The sequence below is a fragment of the Dendrobates tinctorius genome, unplaced genomic scaffold, assembly GCF_039654945.1.
Source record: "Dendrobates tinctorius isolate UK_male_01 unplaced genomic scaffold, ASM3965494v1 ptg000189l, whole genome shotgun sequence".
Taxonomy (NCBI): Eukaryota; Metazoa; Chordata; class Amphibia; order Anura; family Dendrobatidae; genus Dendrobates; species Dendrobates tinctorius.
In genome coordinates, this window is record NW_027361856.1 from 6,341,959 (window position 1) to 6,364,007 (window position 22,049).

At 51.7% G+C, this 22,049-nt stretch overlaps 1 protein-coding gene across 5 annotated transcripts in view; it reads right to left on the minus strand.

The window, feature by feature from the left end:
* Nucleotides 1-22,049, minus strand: part of LOC141055658 (farnesyl pyrophosphate synthase-like) — a 133,006-nt gene that overhangs the window by 25,144 nt on the left and 85,813 nt on the right. The window contains exons 1-2 of one of the 5 annotated variants that reach the window (XM_073552328.1): nt 12,444-12,685; nt 6,927-7,266 (exon numbers count right to left, since the gene is read on the minus strand). The exons of 1 other annotated variant lie outside the window; for it this stretch is intronic. In XM_073552328.1, the coding sequence (XP_073408429.1) occupies nt 6,927-7,208 (282 nt within the window). In that variant the 5' untranslated portion in view covers nt 7,209-7,266; nt 12,444-12,685. Of the gene's footprint in view, nt 1-6,926; nt 7,267-12,443; nt 12,694-22,049 lie in introns of those variants that run through there. 3 more of the 5 variants (XM_073552332.1, XM_073552331.1, XM_073552333.1) reach the window with 3 other exon arrangements.

The window sequence follows — 22,049 nt, forward strand, 5'->3', positions numbered from 1 at the left end:
TCAGCAGACTCGTCGATCCCGGCGCTCTGCTCAGACCAGCACTGTGGGTTTGGTTGCTGCTGCCACCTCTGGTCCAGCTATAGCAACGAATGCTGGTCAGCAGCGAGCTACTCCAGGGACTAAGTCCTCCTTTCGGTCTACTGAGCATGCCCGTGGGACGATCTCTCATTGGAGATCGGAAGTCACATGCTCAGGTCCTTCTCCAGCTCTGATTGGACCAGCTGGGAGGTCCCGGAAGGACGCTGCTATGAAAGGTTCGCATGGCCGCTCCGCCATGCGCTAAGATAGACTTTTGTTGAGACTTGGGCGAGTGATGATGAATGCATGGAATTGGTGACGGATTCATTAAATAACCCCTCCCTTTGATACGTATGTGTTAGGGTTAGTTTAGCTAGAGTCAGCGCCTCATGGTGGCAAAGCATGTGCCACAGTGCTCCAGTCAAAGCACAAAGGTTAGCGCCAAAGTGCCGCCATATCTCCCGTACCTCTGGGCGGTACAAGTCTATCTGCTGCACCCTGTGAAAGCTAACAGGGCACAGCATTCTCCTAGCGTCACTCTCTAGTGCCGCTGCAGCGGCTCCATGTGCAAGTGGGTCTAGAAGGACTCTGACTCCATGCTTCTGGGCAGTGTTCTGGGACCACATCGCATGTGCTCATATCTTATTAGTGCGACCCTGTGACGTAACAGGGTTCGCCTTGTACACTCTGGGTGCAGTAACCCGAGTGTGCTATTATCCGCCATTACCTAGCAGCAGGTTACATCTCTGCACTGTGGACCCAGGGGGCTGCGAACGCACCTCTTATCATCATAATTATTTGGTGCGTTCCGCTAGCCCTTAACACATGGTTAGTGGTTGGGTGAAGCCATTTATTGTCAGACTACTGTGTTTTCTCTTTTTAAATCATAATGACAACCCAAAACATCCAAATGACCCTGATCAAAAGTTCACATACTCTGGTGATTTTGGCCTGATCTTTTCAATAGAGTTCCCCAGTTTCTTTTTTTTAGTATGGTTCTGTGCATGTTATCAGGCCAAAATCACCAGGGTATGTGAACTTTTGATCAGGCTCATTTGGATGTTTTGTAATTATTGTTTGGGAGACTCAGTATTTTCTGCCCAATTATCGGATAGATAACAGGCACAGAAGTTGACACAAATGGGTTTGAATGGCTACTAAAGGTAACATCCTCACCTGTGACAAATGCTAAAAAAAATTGTTCAGGATGCAAATAAAAACCCACAAATAACATCAGCTGAAATAATGGACTCTCTGAAAACTAGTAGTATGGCTGTTTCAAGATGCACAATAAGGAGGCACTTGAAGAAAAATGGTTGAGTCGCAAGAAGAAAGCCATTACTGCGCCAATACCACAAAGTATCTTACCTACAATATGCAAGCCTCAAAACTTCTGGAACAAGGTAATGTGGAGTGATGAGACCAAAATTGAACCTTTTGGCCACAATCATAAACGTTACATTTGGAGAGAGGTCAACAAGGCCTTTGATGAAAGGATCACCATTCCTACTGTAAAGCATGGAGGTGGATCGCTGATATTTTGGGGATGTGTGAGCTACAAATGCACAAGAAACTTTGTCAAAGTTGAAGGAAAGATGAATGCGGCATGTTATCAGCAAATACTGGAGGCAAATTTGCAATCGTCAGCCCGGTCACCGCGCATGGGACGTACTTGGACGTTCCAACATGACAACGATCCAAAACACAAGGCCAAGTCGACCTGTCATTGGCTACAGCAGAACAAAGTGAAGGTTCTGGAGTGGCCATCTCAGTCCCCTGACCTCAATATCATTGATCCACTCTGGGGAGATCTCAAGTACGCAGTTCATGCTAATCAGCCCAGGAATTTACAGGAACTGGAGGCTTTTTGCCAAGAAGAGTGGGCAGCTTTACCATCTGAGAAAATAAAGAACCTCATCCACAACTACCACAAAAGACTTCAAGCTGTCATTGATGTTATCAGGGTCCTGACAGCGCAGGCGTACAGCCTCCGCTAATCAGTGACTCACCAGTACTGTAGGGACCCCTGGGGACAAGAACAGCCGGAAAATACAGATGCACAGGACCTGAACGCTGACGTTTAGCAAGCCGGCACGGGACCTACGGTCATGTGACTGCAAGGGGGCGGGGCTTAGCGTCCTGCTTTCAGAGAAAGTAGAAAACTCAGTCGGGCAAAACGGAGGTCATACACAGTACAGGCAACAAGGTACAGGAGGGATAAACAGACGGGAGGTCAGACAAAGCCAAAGGTCATACACAAGAGGGCGGTACGGTACTAAAGGGACGGGCAGAGAGCAGTCGAGTCACAAGCAGAGAGTCATACACGAGAGAGCGGTGCGGTACAAGAGGGGCAGGCAGAGCACGTTACAGGGACAGAACCGGATCACAACCAAACAAGCAACAAGTAATCAGGCACAAGTATACAAGAGGTCAACAAACTCAGCCGAGGGCAGGAGTATAACTGACACTGGACCTAGGTCCAGTGAGCATTAAATAGCCGCCCTCTGCCAGAGAGAGGCAGAACAATTAACCTCCAGTCTGACCAGGACGGGCCAAAGTGAAACCCCATCCTGGATCATGACAGTACCCTCCTCTCAATGGGGGGCCACTGGACCCCCAGGTTTCTGAGGGTACTTGACGTGAAAGGCCCGGACCAACCGATCCGCATGAACCGATCGAGCCGGAAACCCACGAGCGTTCTTCAGGACCGTAGCCTTTCCAATGTACCAGATATTGAAGGGCACGACGGACCAACCTGGAGTCGACAATTGGTTCCACCTCGTACTCTGACTGCCCGTCTACCAAAACCGGTGGCGGGGATTCAGGGAAGCTGATGATCCCTCCTCACAAGGGCCTTGTGGAAAACATTTGGGATCCGCAGAGATGGCAGGAGACGCAACCGAAAAGCCACCGGGTTAACTGCTTCGGTAATTTCATAGGGACCTATAAACTTGGGTCCAAGCTTCGCAGAGGGGACCTTGAGCCTTATCTTCTTGGTGGACAAGCATACCTTATCCCCAATCTGAAACACCGGTCCCGCGGATCGTTTTTTGTCCGCAAAAAATTTAAATTTGTCCTGGGCCTTCGTAATGTTACTCTGGACTTCCCGCCATACCTCCCCCAACCGCTGGATAGTCTCATCCGCCCCAGGACACCCAGAATTCAAACGGGAAAATTCTCCAAAATGAGGATGAAACCCATAATTGCAGAAAAAGGGAGATGTACCCGTAGACTGGTTAATGCGGTTGTTAAATGCAAACTCGGCAAACAGTAACGCAGAACACCAATCATCTTGTCGGTCTGAGGTCAAGCAACGCAGAATTTGTTCCAGAGACTGATTGGTCCGCTCGGTCTGCCCATTAGTCTCTGGATGATAAGCGGATGAAAAGGATAGACCAATACCTAACCTTTTACAAAAAGCTCTCCAAAATCTGGAAACAAACTGCACTCCCCTATCAGACACCACATTCAAGGGTACCCCATGCAACTGCACCACATGCTCAACAAACAATCTGGACAATGTTTCCGCATTAGGTAGAGCTGGCAAAGGTACAAAATGTGCCTGCTTACTAAACATGTCCACCACAACCCAGACGACGGTATTACCCTTGGAGGGGGGAAGGTTAGTAATGAAATCCATGGACAGATGAGTCCATGGTCTCAGGATTTGGCAGTGGTACCAATTCCCCGGCCAGCCGGTTATGGGGGTTTTTTGCACGGGCACAAACATCATATGCGGACACATATTCCCCAACATCAGAGGCTAAAGAAGACCACCAGAATACTCTAGCAATGGCCCTCCGGGTAGCCGTTATCCCTGGATGTCCACCCAGAACCGAGTCATGGAACTCTCGGAGGACCTTGAGACCAGGGCTGTGGAGTCGGAGTCGTGGAGTCGGAGCTCATTTTGGTGGAGTCGGAGTTGGAGTCGGTATAAAATGGACCGACTCCGACTCCTAAAATATATAATAATATGGGTACATTAATTTAATGCAGGATGTGCTGAATATTTTTTCATAGGAGTTTGGGAAAGTTATGAAATGTCCTATAAATGGCTGTTATATTCCTGATCTAAGGCTACATTCACACACAGCGTTTTTCCTGTGTTTTTTGAGGATACGTTTTTCAGCTGCAAAAGCTGATCATCTTTTTAAAAAACTGCATCACCTGAAAGGTTTTTGAGCTCATAGATAATGTTTTCAATAGCAAAAGCAGATTAGAAATCTGCTCTATCTATCCATTTATCCATATCTGTCTATCCATATCGTATCTGTACCAAAAAGAATGAAAACCGGGTAGTACACCAATATATATTCTGTTCTATCTAAATATCATGATTATTGGATCATAAAAATGATTAAATGTCTGAGGTTCACATTGTACTACAATAAATTTTTCACTTAAATATAAGCAATATGTGTGGGAGTCGGAGTCGTGGAGTCGGAGTCGGTGTAAGGGAAATTGAGGAGTCGGAGTCGCAGGTTTGGCTTACCGACTCCACAGCCCTGCTTGAGACGAAACTGAGCTGGCACAAAAAGTTTATCCACCGGCTTAGCCGGAGGTGCAAGAGACTGGGCTTCCCGAATCTCCCGTTCCAACATATTAGAAATACCTGCCACCACCACCCCAGGCTGAAGGATGGAGGTTTGAGGGGAGACACCGGATCTAGACTGCGTGACAAGGCATCAGCTCTGACATTTTTAGATCCTGGCCGAAAAGTGATTGAAAAGTTGAATCGAGAAAAAAAAAGTGACCATCTAGCCTGCCTGGGAGTCAACCTTTAAGGCTAGTTTCACATTTGCGCTTTTGAGCGCAGCGACGGCCTGCGCACAGCCGCCGCTAAGCCCCGCCCCCTGCCGCACCTCCTCCGGTAGCTCCGCCTACCGGCGCATGACGCTGCATGCGTCCCCTATCACTCGGGGCGCAGGCCGTGCGCAGTATGCGTTTGGCGACGCATGCGTCCTTTTCACGGTGCGCCGAGCGCAACCAAACTGCAGCAGGTTGCGTTTGGCGCACCATGAAAAGGACGCATGCGCCTCCTAACGCATACTGCGCACGGCCTGCGCCCCCAGTGATAAAGATAGGGGACGCAGGACGCATGCAGCGTCTTGCGCCGGTAGGCGGAGCTACCGTCGGAGGCGCGGCAACGGGCGGGGCTTAGCGGCGGCCGTGCGCAGGCCGTCGCTGCGCTCAAAAGCGCAAATGTGAAACTAGCCTTAGCTGACTCAATGTAAGCTAGGTTTTTGTGGTCCGTAATTACGGTTATAGGATGGACAGCCCCCTCCAAAAAATGCCCATTCTTCAAAGGCCAACTTTACGGCCAGAAGTTCACGATTCCCCACATCATAGTTTCTCTCCGCAGGGGAGAATTTTTTTGAGAAAAAGGCACAAGGTCTCAAATTGGTCAAAGTGGCGGGTCCCTGGGACAACACCGCCCCCACCCCAACCTCCTAGGCGTCCACCTCAACAATAAATGGTTCAGACGGGTCCGGTTGAATAAGGACCGGGGCAGTCATGAAACATTTTTTCAAAAACTGAAATGCCGCTACCGCTGCGGTTGACCAATTCTTGATATTGGCCCCCTTTTGAGATGTCTGTGAGGGGTTTAACCACCTGTGAGAACTCCCTTATAAATTTACGATAATAATTGGTGAATCCTAGGAAACGCTGCAGAGCCTTCAAATCACAAGGTTGAACCCACTCGACAATGGCCTGCACCTTATTAGGATCCATGCGATACCCTTCAGCAGACAAGATGAACCCCAGAAAAGACAGTTCCTGAACAAAAAATAAACATTTTTCTAGTTTGGCAAAGAGACAGTTCTCCCGGAGCCTTTGGAGAACTGCCCGAACCATGACCAATGTGAGCCTGTTTATCAGGAGAGTAGATCAATATATCATCCAAATATACCATCATAAAACGTCCAATAAAATCAGAAAACACGTGATTTATGAAATTTTGGAAAACCACTGGAGCATTGGTCAGGCCGAAAGGCATGACCAAATTTTGAAACAACCCTTCTGTAGTGAGAAAAGCGGTTTTCCACTCATCTCCGTCCCGGACTCAGATAAGGTTATACGCTCCTTGTAGATCTAATTTCGAAAACCAATTAGCTCCGGATAACTGGTTGTATAAATCAGGAATAAGTGGAAGGGGATTCCTCACAGTTATCTTATTTAACTCACGAAAATCGAGGCATGGGCGTAAACCACCGCCTTTTTTCTTTACAAAAAAGAACCCCGCCGCCACAGGAGAAACAGAAGGACGAATGTGTCCCTTACGGAGGCTCTCGGAAATATACTCCTTCATCGCAGGACCCTGGACCCGAAAGGTTATACAAGCGGGCTTTGGGCAATTTAGCATCTGGAACCAGGTCAATGGCACAATCAAATGGGCGGTGTGGTGGTAAAACCTCAGCCTCTTTTTCAGAGAAAACGTCCGTGTAGTCTTTCAGGCACTCCGGAATACCTTCCAGGCCCACGGACGACACAGACACAGAAACAAGACATTTCTCAGAACAATAGGGACCCCATCTAACAATGTCCCGAGATTCCCAATTAATCACAGGATTATGCAATTGTAACCAGGGGAACCCCAACACCAGTCCCGCAGGCAGGTTGTCCATCACAAAACAAGAAATATGTTCCTGGTGCAAGGAACTCACTTTAAGGAGAAACTCTTCAGTACGAAACATAACGTCATTCTTTACCAGTGGTGTTTTCTCAATGGCCACAATGTGCATAGGAGTCTCCAACCTAACTGTCCCTAACTTACACCTGGATACCAAGTCAGAATCAATAAAATTCAATGATGATCCGCAATCCACGAAGGCAGAAGTGGATGTAGAGACACACCCACAACAAAGTTCCACTGGCAACAACATTTTAGAGAAGGCAGAAAAGGGTACCTGAGAGCCTGGGTGACCTCCACGACAATCACCCGGGCTCAGTCGCTTGTTGGTTAGTGGACGGGAGGGGCAATCCTTTTTCCAATGTCCAGAATCGCCACAGTGAAAACAGCATTTTCCCACGCGCCGTTGTCTCCTTTCATTCTCTTTGAGGTCGATGGTCCCCATCTCCGTGATTTCCAATGTAGGATTGGCTCCCCTTCCTTGGGAAAATAACAGTGTCTCCAGTTGCATCACTCCCCTCGCCCGTAGCCTGCGATCCATTCGAACGGCCTGTGTCATAGCCTCCCCAGGGAATCAGGCGGAGGGTGGAGAGCCAAGGCATCTTTCAGACAGGCCTCTACGGAACAAACCCGGAGGGTGGCATCATTCCAGCAGACCTCAGCAGCCCAGCGTCTGAACTCTGAGCAAAACCACTCGGCTGAGTGCTTCCCCTGGCACACACTCATCACCATGTCCTCAGCCATACGCATCCAATCAGGCTCATAATAAATATGCCCCAGGGCCTCAAAAAATGCATCCACAGTCCTACGCTCAGGGGCCGTGGTCGGAAGGAAGAAAGCCCAAGCCTGGGGGGTTCCCCTTAACAGAGACATAATGACCCCCACTCTCTGACTTTCATCCCCAGAAGAGTGTGGTCTTAAAGAAAAAAAAAAGCTTACAGCCCTCCTTGAAAACTCTGAATTCTTTTTTGTCTCCAGCAAAGGTATCAGGTAACTTAACCGGAGACTCAGGGGAAACTAATGTAACCTCCCGAGCCCCCGAAGAAAAAGCCCCCTGCACAGTGTCAGCGATCAGCTGCTGAGACTGAGCCAGGACTCGTTGTTCTCCAAGGAGTTTCTGAGACATCTGAGTCAGGTGCTTTACTCGCTCAGAAAGAGCGTGCATAGGATCCATCACACACACAGGAGAAGGGGAGCAGAAAAAAAAAAATGGTATTTGGGTCAGTTATAATATCAGGGTCCTGACAGCGCAGGCGTACAGCCTCCGCTAATCAGTGACTCACCAGTACTGTAGGGGCCCCGGGGACTGGAATAGCCAGAAAGTACAGATGCACAGGACCTGAACGCTGAAGTTTAGCAAGCCGGCACGGTAGTGATGTGTCGGTCGCGAACAATCCGACACAAAGAGCCGGCTCCCCGCGGTGAATGATGGGAGCCGGCACCCCAGTGAGAGCCACTAAAATCCTTGAATGGCTCTCACTGGGCCTAAAATCCCGGTGTTCGGCAGACGGAACTCTGCCCACCGGAACAAAACCCCGCCCACTAAGCAATCTAATTGGTTTCTAGTGAGTGGGCGGGGTTTATGCGGTAGGTGGGCGGAGTTTAGGACGCCATAACACATATACAATAGGGATCCATTTAGGATCCAAAAGGAGTCGAAAAAGAGCCGGCTCTTTTTGGTGAGCGGAGCCGTGAGAGCTGGATCACCAAAAAGAGCCGGACTGCCCATCACTACGGCACGGGACCTACGGTCATGTGACTGCAAGGGGGCGGGGCTTAGCGTCCTGCTTTCAAAGCCAAAGGTCATACACAAGAGAGCGGTGCGGTACCAAAGGGAGGGGCAGAGAGCAGTTGAGTCACAAGCAGAGGGTCATACACGAGAGAGCGGTGCGGTACAAGAGGGGCAGGCAGAACTCGTAACAGGGACAGAACCGGATCACAACCAAACAAGCAACAAGTAATCAGGCACAAGGCACACGTATACTAGAGGTCAACTAACTTAGCCGAGGGCAGAAGTATAACTGATACTGGACCTAGGTCAAGCGAGCAATAAATAGCCGCCCTCTGCCAGAGAGAGGCAGAACAATTAACCCCCTGTCTGACCAGGACGGGCCAAAGTGAAACCCTGTCCTGGATCATGACAGATGTTAGAGTGGGCAGTACACGGTAGTAAGAAATGGGGTATGTGAACTTCTGATCAGGGTCATTTGGATGTTTTGGGTTGTCATTATGATTTAAAAAGAGAAAACACAGTAGTTCAACAAATAAATGGCTTCACCTAACCACTAAACATGAGTGGAGAAAAAGTTATGGTGTTAACATTCATATGCTGTGGAAAAAGGCCAAGAAAACAAAAATTCTGCAGAGGTATGTAAACTTTTGAGCACAACTCTATATAGGGCACTGCAGAGTATACAGGCATCTCGCACTCTATATAAAGCACTGCACTGTATACAGCCTGCAGTGTACATATAAGGCACTGCAGTATACAAGTCCATCTTGCACTGTACAAGGCCAGGAAGGTATATATAGAGAACTGCACTGTATAACGTGTGTGTATGCATATATGTGTGTATATTTATATAGCACTGCGATCTATATGGCCTGCACTATATATAGGGCACAATGCACTGCATATAGGGCACCCTGCACTGCATATAGGGCACTGCAGTATATATGTGCACCCTGCACTGTATATAGGGAACCTGCACTGCATATAGGGCACTGCAGTATATATGTGCACCCTGCACTGTATATAGTGAACCCTGCACTGCATATAGGGCACCCTGCACTGCATATAGGGCACTGCAGTATATATGTGCACCCTGCACTGTATATAGGGAACCTGCACTGCATATAGGGCACTGCAGTATATATGTGCACCCTGCACTGTATATAGTGAACCCTGCACTGCATATAGGGCACCCTGCACTATATATATGTGCACCCTGCACTGTATATTGGGAACCCTGCACTGCATATAGGGCACTGCAATATATATGTGCACCCTGCACTGCATATACGGCACCCTGCACTGTAAATAGGGTACTGCAGTATATATGTGCACCCTCCACTGTATATAGGGCACCCTGCACTGCATATAGGGCACTGCAGTATATATGTGCACCCTGCACTGTATATATAGGGTACCTTCACTGTACATAGGGCACCATGCACTGTATATAGGGAACCTGTACTGTATATAGGGCACTGCAGTATATAAGGCACCCTGCACTGTATATAGGGTACCCTGCACTGTATATAGGGTTCCTGCACTGTATATAGGGCACTGCAGTATATATGAGCACCTTGCACTGTATATATGGGCATCCAGCACTGTATATAGGGTACCTGCACTGTATATAGGGCACTGGAGTATATATGGGCACCCTGCACTGTATATAGGGCACCCTGCACTGTATATATGGGCAAACTCCACTGTATATAGGGCACTGCAGTATATATGGGCACCCTGCACTGTATATAGGGTACTGCAGTGTATATGGGCACCCTACACTGTATATAGGGTACTGCAGTATATATGGGCACCCTACACTGTATATAGGGTACTGCAGTGTATTTGGGCACACTGCACTGTATATAGGGTACTGCAGTATATATGGGCACCCTACACTGTATATAGGGTACTGCAGTGTATATGGGCACCCTGCACTGTATATAGGGTACTGCAGTGTATATGGGCACCCTGCACTGTATATAGGGTACCTGCAGGATATATGTGCACCCTACACTGTATATAGGGCACTGCAGTATATATGTACACCCTACACTGTATATAGGGCACTGCAGTATATATGTGCACCCTCCACTGTATATAGGGCACCCTGCACTCTATATATGGGCACTGCAGTATATGATACCTGCACTGTATATAGGGCACCCTGCACTGTAAATAGGGGACTGCAGTATATATGTGCACCCTCCACTGTATATAGGGCACCCTGCACTGTATATATGGGCACTGCAGTGTATAGGATACCTGCACTGTATATAGGGCACCCTGCACTGTAAATAGGGGACTGCAGTATATATGTGCACCCTCCCCTGTATATAGGGTACCCTGCACTGTATATATGGGCACTGCAGTATATATGTGCAACCTCCACTGTATATAGGGTACCCTACACTGTATATATGGGCACTGCAGTATATATGTGCACCCTCCAGTGTATATAGGGCACCCTGCACTGTATATATGGGCACTGCAGTATATAGGATACCTGCACTGTATATAGGGCACCCTGCACTGTAAATAGGGGACTACAGTATATATGTGCACCCTCCACTGTATATAGGGCACTGCAGTATATATGTGCACCCTCCACTGTATATAGTGCACCCTGCACTGTATATATGGGCACTGCAGTATATATGTGCAACCTTCACTGTATATAGGGCACTCTGCATTGTATATGTGGGCACTGCAGTATATAGGATACCTGCACTGTATATAGAGCACCCTGTACTGTAAATAGGGGACTGCAGTATATATGTGCACCCTCCACTGTATATAGGGTACCCTGCACTGTATATATGAGCACTGCAGTATATATGTGCAACCTCCAATGTATATAGGGTACCCTGCACTGTATATATGGGCACTCCAGTATATATATGTGCACCCTCCAGTGTATATAGGGCACCCTGCACTGTATATATGGGCACTGCAGTATATAGGATACCTGCACTGTATATAGGGCACCCTGCACTGTAAATAGGGAATTACAGTATATATGTGCACCTTCCACTGTATATAGGGCACTGCAGTATATATGTGCACCATCCACTGTATATAGGGTACCCTGCACTGTATATATGGGCACTGCAGTATATATGTGCAACCTCCACTGTATATAGGGCACCCTGCATTGTATATATGGGAACTGCAGTATATAGGATACCTGCACTGTATATAGGGCACCCTGCACTGTAAATAGGGGACTGCAGTATATATGTGCACCCTCCACTGTATATAGGGTACCCTGCACTGTATATATGGGCACTGCAGTATATATGTGCAACCTCCACTGTATATAGGCTACCCTGCACTGTATATATGGGCACTGCAGTATATATGTGAACCCTCCACTGTATATAGGGTACCCTGCACTGTATATATGGGCACTGCAGTATATATGTGCACCCTCCACTGTATATAGGGCACCCTGCATTGTATATATGGGCACTGCAGTATATAGGATACCTGCACTGTATATAGGGCACCCTGCACTGTAAATAGGGGACTGCAGTATATATGTGCACCCTCCACTGTATATAGGGCACCCTGCACTGTATATATGGGCACTGCAGTATATATGTGCAACCTCCACTGTATATAGGGTACCCTGCACTGTATATATGGGCACTGCAGTATATATGTGCACCCTCCAGTGTATATAGGGCACCCTGCACTGTATATATGGGCACTGCAGTATGATACCTGCACTGTATATAGGGCACTGCAGTATATATGTGCACCCTCCAGTGTATATAGGGCACTGCAGTATATATGTGCACCCTCCAGTGTATATAGGGCACCCTGCATTGTATATATGGGCACTGCAGTATATAGGATACCTGCACTGTATATAGGGCACCCTGCACTGTATATAGGGTACCCTGCAATGTATATATGTGCACCCTGCACTGTATATAGGGCACTGAAGTATATATGTGCACCCTGCACTGTATATAGGGCGCCCTGCACTGTAAACACCGCTCTCTCTCATGCAGCATCCAGTGTGTCTCTAGGCTTCCGTACTTCCAGTCTTACCTGGCCAGTACTGCGGAGACAGCGACACCCGGAGGAGCAGCTGATACTGGACTGACGTCTCTGGATGAGGACAGGAACGGTGCACGCCGGGAAGCAGTTGGAGCTGACCGCTGATTGGCTGACACTGCTGGCCCGTCCTCAGTCACTGCCAGCCAGGTCCTGCGGCGACTCCCAGGCGCTCGCTACAAGTCAGCGCATGCGCAGTACAGATAAAAGGACAGACCTCGCGTCTAATAACGGCGAGAGGTGTGAGGAAACAGAGCGGTGACGTCACCAGTGATATATATAGTGTGAGGGATGCGGGCTGCGAGTATTTGTTTCGCAGTTTAGTTGTGTAGTGGGCGTGTCGGGGGGGTGGCAGTGTTTGAGAGATGCAGTGCTGATTGGTTTATCATGGCTGCAGCGCTGATTCGTTTACCACGGCAGTGAGGGCGGTGCATTTATGAGCGCGCTCACATACAGATCCTGGGGCAGGCTGGGAAAGTGTAAAAAGTCGTAAAGTTGCGCATTCATGAGCGCGAATTTTTACCTCTCGCCGCTGTGAAAAGCGCAGACGCTGCACCTGTGAAAAGTGAGTCCAGCATCTGTGAAAACCGCGCCCAGCTCCTGTGAAATGCGCAGACGCAGCACCTGTGAAATATGCGCCCAGCACCTGTGAAATGCGCAGATGCTGCACCTGTGAAAAGCGCACACAGCACCTGTGAAATGCGCAGACGCAGCACCTGTGAAAAGCGAGCCCAGCACCTGTGAAATGCAGACGCTGCACCTGTGAAAAGTGCACCCAGCACCTGTGAAATGCAGACGCTGCACCTGTGAAAAGTGAGTCCAGCACCTGTGAAATGCAGACGCTGCACCTGTGAAAAGTGCACCCAGCACCTGTGAAATGCAGACGCTGCACCTGTGAAAAGTGCGCCCAGCACCTGTGAAATGCAGACGCTGCACCTGTGAAAAGTGCACCCAGCACCTGTGAAATGCAGACGCTGCACCTGTGAAAAGTGCACCCAGCACCTGTGAAATGCAGACGCTGCACCTGTGAAAAGTGCGCTCAGCACCTGTGAAATGCGCAGACGCTGCACCTGTGAAAAGTGAGTCCAGCACCTGTGAAATGCAGACGCTGCACCTGTGAAAAGCGAGCCCAGCACCTGTGAAATGCGCAGACGCAGCACCTGTGAAAAGCGAGCCCAGCACCTGTGAAATGCAGACGCTGCACCTGTGAAAAGCGAGCCCAGCACCTGTGAAATGCAGACGCTGCACCTGTGAAAAGTGCACCCAGCACCTGTGAAATGCAGACGCTGCACCTGTGAAAAGTGCGCCCAGCACCTGTGAAATGCAGACGCTGCACCTGTGAAAAGTGCGCCCAGCACCTGTGAAATGCAGACGCTGCACCTGTGAAAAGTGCACCCAGCACCTGTGAAATGCAGACGCTGCACCTGTGAAAAGTGCGCTCAGCACCTGTGAAATGCGCAGACGCTGCACCTGTGAAAAGTGAGTCCAGCACCTGTGAAATGCAGACGCTGCACCTGTGAAAAGCGAGCCCAGCACCTGTGAAATGCGCAGACGCAGCACCTGTGAAAAGCGAGCCCAGCACCTGTGAAATGCAGACGCTGCACCTGTGAAAAGCGAGCCCAGCACCTGTGAAATGCAGACGCTGCACCTGTGAAAAGTGCACCCAGCACCTGTGAAATGCAGACGCTGCACCTGTGAAAAGTGCGCTCAGCACCTGTGAAATGCGCAGACGCTGCACCTGTGAAAAGTGAGCCCAGCACCTGTGAAATGCACAGACGCAGCACCTGTGAAATATGCGCCCAGCACCTGTGAAATGCGCAGATGCTGCACCTGTGAAAAGCGAACCCAGCACCTGTGAAATATGCGCCCAGCTCCTGTGAAATGCGCAGACGCAGCACTGTGAAATAAGCGCCCAGCACCTGTGAAATGCGCAGATGCTGCACCTGTGAAAAGCGAGCCCAGCACCTGTGAAATGCGCAGACGCAGCACCTGTGAAAAGCGAGCCCAGCACCTGTGAAATGCAGACGCTGCACCTGTGAAAAGCGAGCCCAGCACCTGTGAAATGCAGACGCTGCACCTGTGAAAAGTGCACCCAGCACCTGTGAAATGCAGACGCTGCACCTGTGAAAAGTGCGCTCAGCACCTGTGAAATGCGCAGACGCTGCACCTGTGAAAAGTGAGTCCAGCACCTGTGAAATGCAGACGCTGCACCTGTGAAAAGCGAGCCCAGCACCTGTGAAATGCGCAGACGCAGCACCTGTGAAAAGCGAGCCCAGCACCTGTGAAATGCAGACGCTGCACCTGTGAAAAGCGAGCCCAGCACCTGTGAAATGCAGACGCTGCACCTGTGAAAAGTGCACCCAGCACCTGTGAAATGCAGACGCTGCACCTGTGAAAAGTGCTCTCAGCACCTGTGAAATGCGCAGACGCTGCACCTGTGAAAAGTGAGTCCAGCACCTGTGAAATATGCGCCCAGCACCTGTGAAATGCACAGACGCAGCACCTGTGAAATATGCGCCCAGCACCTGTGAAATGCGCAGATGCTGCACCTGTGAAAAGCGAGCCCAGCACCTGTGAAATGCAGACGCTGCACCTGTGAAAAGTGCGCCCAGCACCTGTGAAATGCGCAGACGCTGCACCTGTGAAATATGCGCCCAGCACCTGTGAAATGCGCAGACGCTGCACCTGTGAAAACCGCGCCCAGCTCCTGTGAAATGAGCAGACGCTGCACCTGTGAAAAGTGAGTCCAGCACCTGTGAAATATGCGCCCAGCACCTGTGAAATGCACAGACGCAGCACCTGTGAAATATGCGCCCAGCACCTGTGAAATGCGCAGATGCTGCACCTGTGAAAAGCGAGCCCAGCACCTGTGAAATGCGCAGACGCAGCACCTGTGAAAAGCGAGCCCAGCACCTGTGAAATGCAGACGCTGCACCTGTGAAAAGCGAGCCCAGCACCTGTGAAATGCAGACGCTGCACCTGTGAAAAGTGCACCCAGCACCTGTGAAATGCAGACGCTGCACCTGTGAAAAGTGCGCTCAGCACCTGTGAAATGCGCAGACGCTGCACCTGTGAAAAGTGAGTCCAGCACCTGTGAAATGCAGACGCTGCACCTGTGAAAAGCGAGCCCAGCACCTGTGAAATGCGCAGACGCAGCACCTGTGAAAAGCGAGCCCAGCACCTGTGAAATGCAGACGCTGCACCTGTGAAAAGTGCGCCCAGCACCTGTGAAATGCGCAGACGCTGCACCTGTGAAAAGCGAGCCCAGCACCTGTGAAATATGCGCCCAGCACCTGTGAAATGCACAGACGCAGCACCTGTGAAATATGCGCCCAGCACCTGTGAAATGCGCAGATGCTGCACCTGTGAAAAGCGAGCCCAGCACCTGTGAAATGCAGACGCTGCACCTGTGAAAAGTGCGCCCAGCACCTGTGAAATGCGCAGACGCTGCACCTGTGAAAAGCGAGCCCAGCACCTGTGAAATGCGCAGACGCTGCACCTGTGAAAACCGCGCCCAGCTCCTGTGAAATGAGCAGACGCTGCACCTGTGAAAAGTGAGTCCAGCACCTGTGAAATATGCGCCCAGCACCTGTGAAATGCACAGACGCAGCACCTGTGAAATATGCGCCCAGCACCTGTGAAATGCGCAGATGCTGCACCTGTGAAAAGCGAGCCCAGCACCTGTGAAATGCACAGACGCTGCACTTGTGAAAAGGGAGCCCAGCACCTGTGAAAAGCGCTCCCAGCACGTGAAATGCGCAGACGCTGCACCTGTGAAGTGAATCCAGCACCTGTGAAATATGCGCCCAGCACCTGTGAAATGCGCAGACGCTGCACCTGTGAAAAGCGAGCCCAGCACCTGTGAAATGCGCAGACGCAGCACCTGTGAAAAGCGAGCCCAGCACCTGTGAAATGCGCAGACGCTGCACCTGTGAAAAGCGAGCCCAGCACCTGTGAAATGCGCAGACGCAGCACCTGTAAAAAGCACTCCCAGCACCCGTGAAATGCGCAGACGCTGCACCCGTGAAATGCGCAGACGCTGCACCTGTGAAAAGCGTGCCTAGCACTTGAAATGCGCAGACGCTGCACCTGTGAAAAGCGCGCCCAGCACATGTGAAATATGCGCCCAGCACCTGTGAAATGCGCAGACGCTGCACCTGTGAAAAGCGCGCCCAGCACCTGTGAAATGCGCAGACGCTGCACCTGTGAAAAGCGCACCCAGCACCTGTGAAATGCGCAGACGCTGCACCTGTGAAATATGCGCCCAACACCTGTGAAATGCGCAGACGCTGCACCTGTGAAATGTGAGTCCAGCACCTGTGAAATATGCGCCCAGCACCTGTGAAATGCGCAGACGCTGCACCTGTGAAAAGCGCACCCAGCACCTGTGAAATGCGCAGACGTTGCACCTGTGAAAAGCGCACCCAGCACCTGTGAAATGCGCAGACGCTGCACCTGTGAAAAGCGAGCCCAGCACGTGAAATGCGCAGACGCTGCACCTGTGAAAACCGCGCCCAGCTCCTGTGAAATGAGCAGACGCTGCACCTGTGAAAAGTGAGTCCAGCACCTGTGAAATATGCGCCCAGCACCTGTGAAATGCACAGACGCAGCACCTGTGAAATATGCGCCCAGCACCTGTGAAATGCGCAGATGCTGCACCTGTGAAAAGCGAGCCCAGCACCTGTGAAATGCGCAGACGCAGCACCTGTGAAAAGCGAGCCCAGCACCTGTGAAATGCAGACGCTGCACCTGTGAAAAGCGAGCCCAGCACCTGTGAAATGCAGACGCTGCACCTGTGAAAAGTGCACCCAGCACCTGTGAAATGCAGACGCTGCACCTGTGAAAAGTGCGCTCAGCACCTGTGAAATGCGCAGACGCTGCACCTGTGAAAAGTGAGTCCAGCACCTGTGAAATGCAGACGCTGCACCTGTGAAAAGCGAGCCCAGCACCTGTGAAATGCGCAGACGCAGCACCTGTGAAAAGCGAGCCCAGCACCTGTGAAATGCAGACGCTGCACCTGTGAAAAGTGCGCCCAGCACCTGTGAAATGCGCAGACGCTGCACCTGTGAAAAGCGAGCCCAGCACCTGTGAAATATGCGCCCAGCACCTGTGAAATGCACAGACGCAGCACCTGTGAAATATGCGCCCAGCACCTGTGAAATGCGCAGATGCTGCACCTGTGAAAAGCGAGCCCAGCACCTGTGAAATGCAGACGCTGCACCTGTGAAAAGTGCGCTCAGCACCTGTGAAATGCGCAGACGCTGCACTTGTGAAAAGGGAGCCCAGCACCTGTGAAAAGCGCTCCCAGCACGTGAAATGCGCAGACGCTGCACCTGTGAAGTGAGTCCAGCACCTGTGAAATATGCGCCCAGCACCTGTGAAATGCGCAGACGCTGCACCTGTGAAAAGCGAGCCCAGCACCTGTGAAATGCGCAGACGCAGCACCTGTGAAAAGCGAGCCCAGCACCTGTGAAATGCGCAGACGCTGCACCTGTGAAAAGCGAGCCCAGCACCTGTGAAATGCGCAGACGCAGCACCTGTAAAAAGCACTCCGAGCACCCGTGAAATGCGCAGACGCTGCACCCGTGAAATGCGCAGACGCTGCACCTGTGAAAAGCGTGCCTAGCACGTGAAATGCGCAGACGCTGCACCTGTGAAAAGCGCGCCCAGCACATGTGAAATATGCGCCCAGCACCTGTGAAATGCGCAGACGCTGCACCTGTGAAAAGCGCGCCCAGCACCTGTGAAATGCGCAGACGCTGCACCTGTGAAAAGCGCACCCAGCACCTGTGAAATGCGCAGACGCTGCACCTGTGAAATATGCGCCCAACACCTGTGAAATGCGCAGACGCTGCACCTGTGAAATGTGAGTCCAGCACCTGTGAAATATGCGCCCAGCACCTGTGAAATGCGCAGACGCTGCACCTGTGAAAAGCGCACCCAGCACCTGTGAAATGCGCAGACGTTGCACCTGTGAAAAGCGCACCCAGCACCTGTGAAATGCGCAGACGCTGCACCTGTGAAAAGCGAGCCCAGCACGTGAAATGCGCAGACGCTGCACCTGTGAAAACCGCGCCCAGCTCCTGTGAAATGAGCAGACGCTGCACCTGTGAAAAGTGAGTCCAGCACCTGTGAAATATGCGCCCAGCACCTGTGAAATGCACAGACGCAGCACCTGTGAAATATGCGCCCAGCACCTGTGAAATGCGCAGATGCTGCACCTGTGAAAAGCGAGCCCAGCACCTGTGAAATGCGCAGACGCAGCACCTGTGAAAAGCGAGCCCAGCACCTGTGAAATGCAGACGCTGCACCTGTGAAAAGCGAGCCCAGCACCTGTGAAATGCAGACGCTGCACCTGTGAAAAGTGCACCCAGCACCTGTGAAATGCGCAGACGCTGCACCTGTGAAAAGTGAGTCCAGCACCTGTGAAATGCAGACGCTGCACCTGTGAAAAGCGAGCCCAGCACCTGTGAAATGCGCAGACGCAGCACCTGTGAAAAGCGAGCCCAGCACCTGTGAAATGCAGACGCTGCACCTGTGAAAAGTGCGCCCAGCACCTGTGAAATGCGCAGACGCTGCACCTGTGAAAAGCGAGCCCAGCACCTGTGAAATATGCGCCCAGCACCTGTGAAATGCACAGACGCAGCACCTGTGAAATATGCGCCCAGCACCTGTGAAATGCGCAGATGCTGCACCTGTGAAAAGCGAGCCCAGCACCTGTGAAATGCAGACGCTGCACCTGTGAAAAGTGCGCCCAGCACCTGTGAAATGCGCAGACGCTGCACCTGTGAAAAGCGAGCCCAGCACCTGTGAAATGCGCAGACGCTGCACCTGTGAAAACCGCGCCCAGCTCCTGTGAAATGAGCAGACGCTGCACCTGTGAAAAGTGAGTCCAGCACCTGTGAAATATGCGCCCAGCACCTGTGAAATGCACAGACGCAGCACCTGTGAAATATGCGCCCAGCACCTGTGAAATGCGCAGATGCTGCACCTGTGAAAAGCGAGCCCAGCACCTGTGAAATGCGCAGACGCAGCACCTGTGAAAAGCGAGCCCAGCACCTGTGAAATGCAGACGCTGCACCTGTGAAAAGCGAGCCCAGCACCTGTGAAATGCAGACGCTGCACCTGTGAAAAGTGCACCCAGCACCTGTGAAATGCAGACGCTGCACCTGTGAAAAGTGCGCTCAGCACCTGTGAAATGCGCAGACGCTGCACCTGTGAAAAGTGAGTCCAGCACCTGTGAAATGCAGACGCTGCACCTGTGAAAAGCGAGCCCAGCACCTGTGAAATGCGCAGACGCAGCACCTGTGAAAAGCGAGCCCAGCACCTGTGAAATGCAGACGCTGCACCTGTGAAAAGTGCGCCCAGCACCTGTGAAAAGCGAGCCCAGCACCTGTGAAATATGCGCCCAGCACCTGTGAAATGCACAGACGCAGCACCTGTGAAATATGCGCCCAGCACCTGTGAAATGCGCAGATGCTGCACCTGTGAAAAGCGAGCCCAGCACCTGTGAAATGCAGACGCTGCACCTGTGAAAAGTGCGCCCAGCACCTGTGAAATGCGCAGACGCTGCACCTGTGAAAAGCGAGCCCAGCACCTGTGAAATGCGCAGACGCTGCACCTGTGAAAACCGCGCCCAGCTCCTGTGAAATGAGCAGACGCTGCACCTGTGAAAAGTGAGTCCAGCACCTGTGAAATATGCGCCCAGCACCTGTGAAATGCACAGACGCAGCACCTGTGAAATATGCGCCCAGCACCTGTGAAATGCGCAGATGCTGCACCTGTGAAAAGCGAGCCCAGCACCTGTGAAATGCGCAGACGCAGCACCTGTGAAAAGCGAGCCCAGCACCTGTGAAATGCAGACGCTGCACCTGTGAAAAGTGCGCCCAGCACCTGTGAAATGCAGACGCTGCACCTGTGAAAAGTGCGCTCAGCACCTGTCAAATGCGCAGACGCTGCACCTGTGAAAAGCGCGCCCAGCACGTGAAATGCGCAGACGCTGCACCTGTGAAAAGTGAGTCCAGCACCTGTGAAATATGCGCCCAGCACCTGTGAAATGCGCAGACGCTGCACCTGTGAAAACCGCGCCCAGCTCCTGTGAAATGAGCAGACGCTGCACCTGTGAAAAGTGAGTCCAGCACCTGTGAAATATGCGCCCAGCACCTGTGAAATGCACAGACGCAGCACCTGTGAAATATGCGCCCAGCACCTGTGAAATGCGCAGATGCTGCACCTGTGAAAAGCGAGCCCAGCACCTGTGAAATGCGCAGATGCAGCACCTGTGAAAAGCGAGCCCAGCACCTGTGAAATGCAGACGCTGCACCTGTGAAAAGTGCGCCCAGCACCTGTGAAATGCGCAGACGCTGCACCTGTGAAAAGTGCGCTCAGCACCTGTGAAATGCGCAGACGCTGCACCTGTGAAAAGCGCGCCCAGCACGTGAAATGCGCAGACGCTGCACCTGTGAAAAGTGAGTCCAGCACCTGTGAAATATGCGCCCAGCACCTGTGAAATGCGCAGACGCTGCACCTGTGAAAAGCGAGCCCAGCACCTGTGAAATGCGCAGACGCAGCACCTGTGAAAAGCACGCCCAGCACCTGTGAAATGCGCAGACGCTGCACCTGTGAAAAGCTAGCCCAGCACCTGTGAAATGCGCAGACGCAGCACCTGTGAAATGCGCAGACGCTGCACCCGTGAAATGCGCAGACGCTACACCCGTGAAATGCGCAGACGCTGCACCTGTGAAAAACGCGCCCAGCACATGTGAAATATGCGCCCAGCACCTGTGAAATGCGCAGACGCTGCACCTGTGAAAAGCACGCCAAGCACCTGTGAAATGCGCAGACTCTGCACCTGTGAAAAGCGCACCCAGCACCTGTGAAATGCGCAGACGCTGCACCTGTGAAATATGCGCCCAGCACCTGTGAAATGCGCAGACACTGCACCTGTGAAAAGTGAGTCCAGCACCTGTGAAATGCGCAGACGCTGCACCTGTGAAAAGTGCGCCCAGCACCTGTGAAATGCGCAGACGCTGCACCTGTGAAAAGCGAGCCCAGCACCTGTGAAATATGCGCCCAGCACCTGTGAAATGCGCAGACGCTGCACCTGTGAAAACCGCGCCCAGATCCTGTGAAATGAGCAGACGCTGCACCTGTGAAAAGTGAGTCCAACACCTGTGAAATATGCGCCCAGCACCTGTGAAATGCACAGACGCAGCACCTGTGAAATATGCGCCCAGCACCTGTGAAATGCGCAGATGCTGCACCTGTGAAAAGCGAGCCCAGCACCTGTGAAATGCGCAGACGCAGCACCTGTGAAAAGCGAGCCCAGCACCTGTGAAATGCAGACGCTGCACCTGTGAAAAGTGCGCCCAGCACCTGTGAAATGCAGACGCTGCACCTGTGAAAAGTGCGCTCAGCACCTGTGAAATGCGCAGACGCTGCACCTGTGAAAAGCGCGCCCAGCACGTGAAATGCGCAGACGCACCTGTGAAAAGTGAGTCCAGCACCTGTGAAATATGTGCCCAGCACCTGTGAAATGCGCAGACGCTGCACCTGTGAAAAGCTAGCCCAGCACCTGTGAAATGCGCAGACGCAGCACCT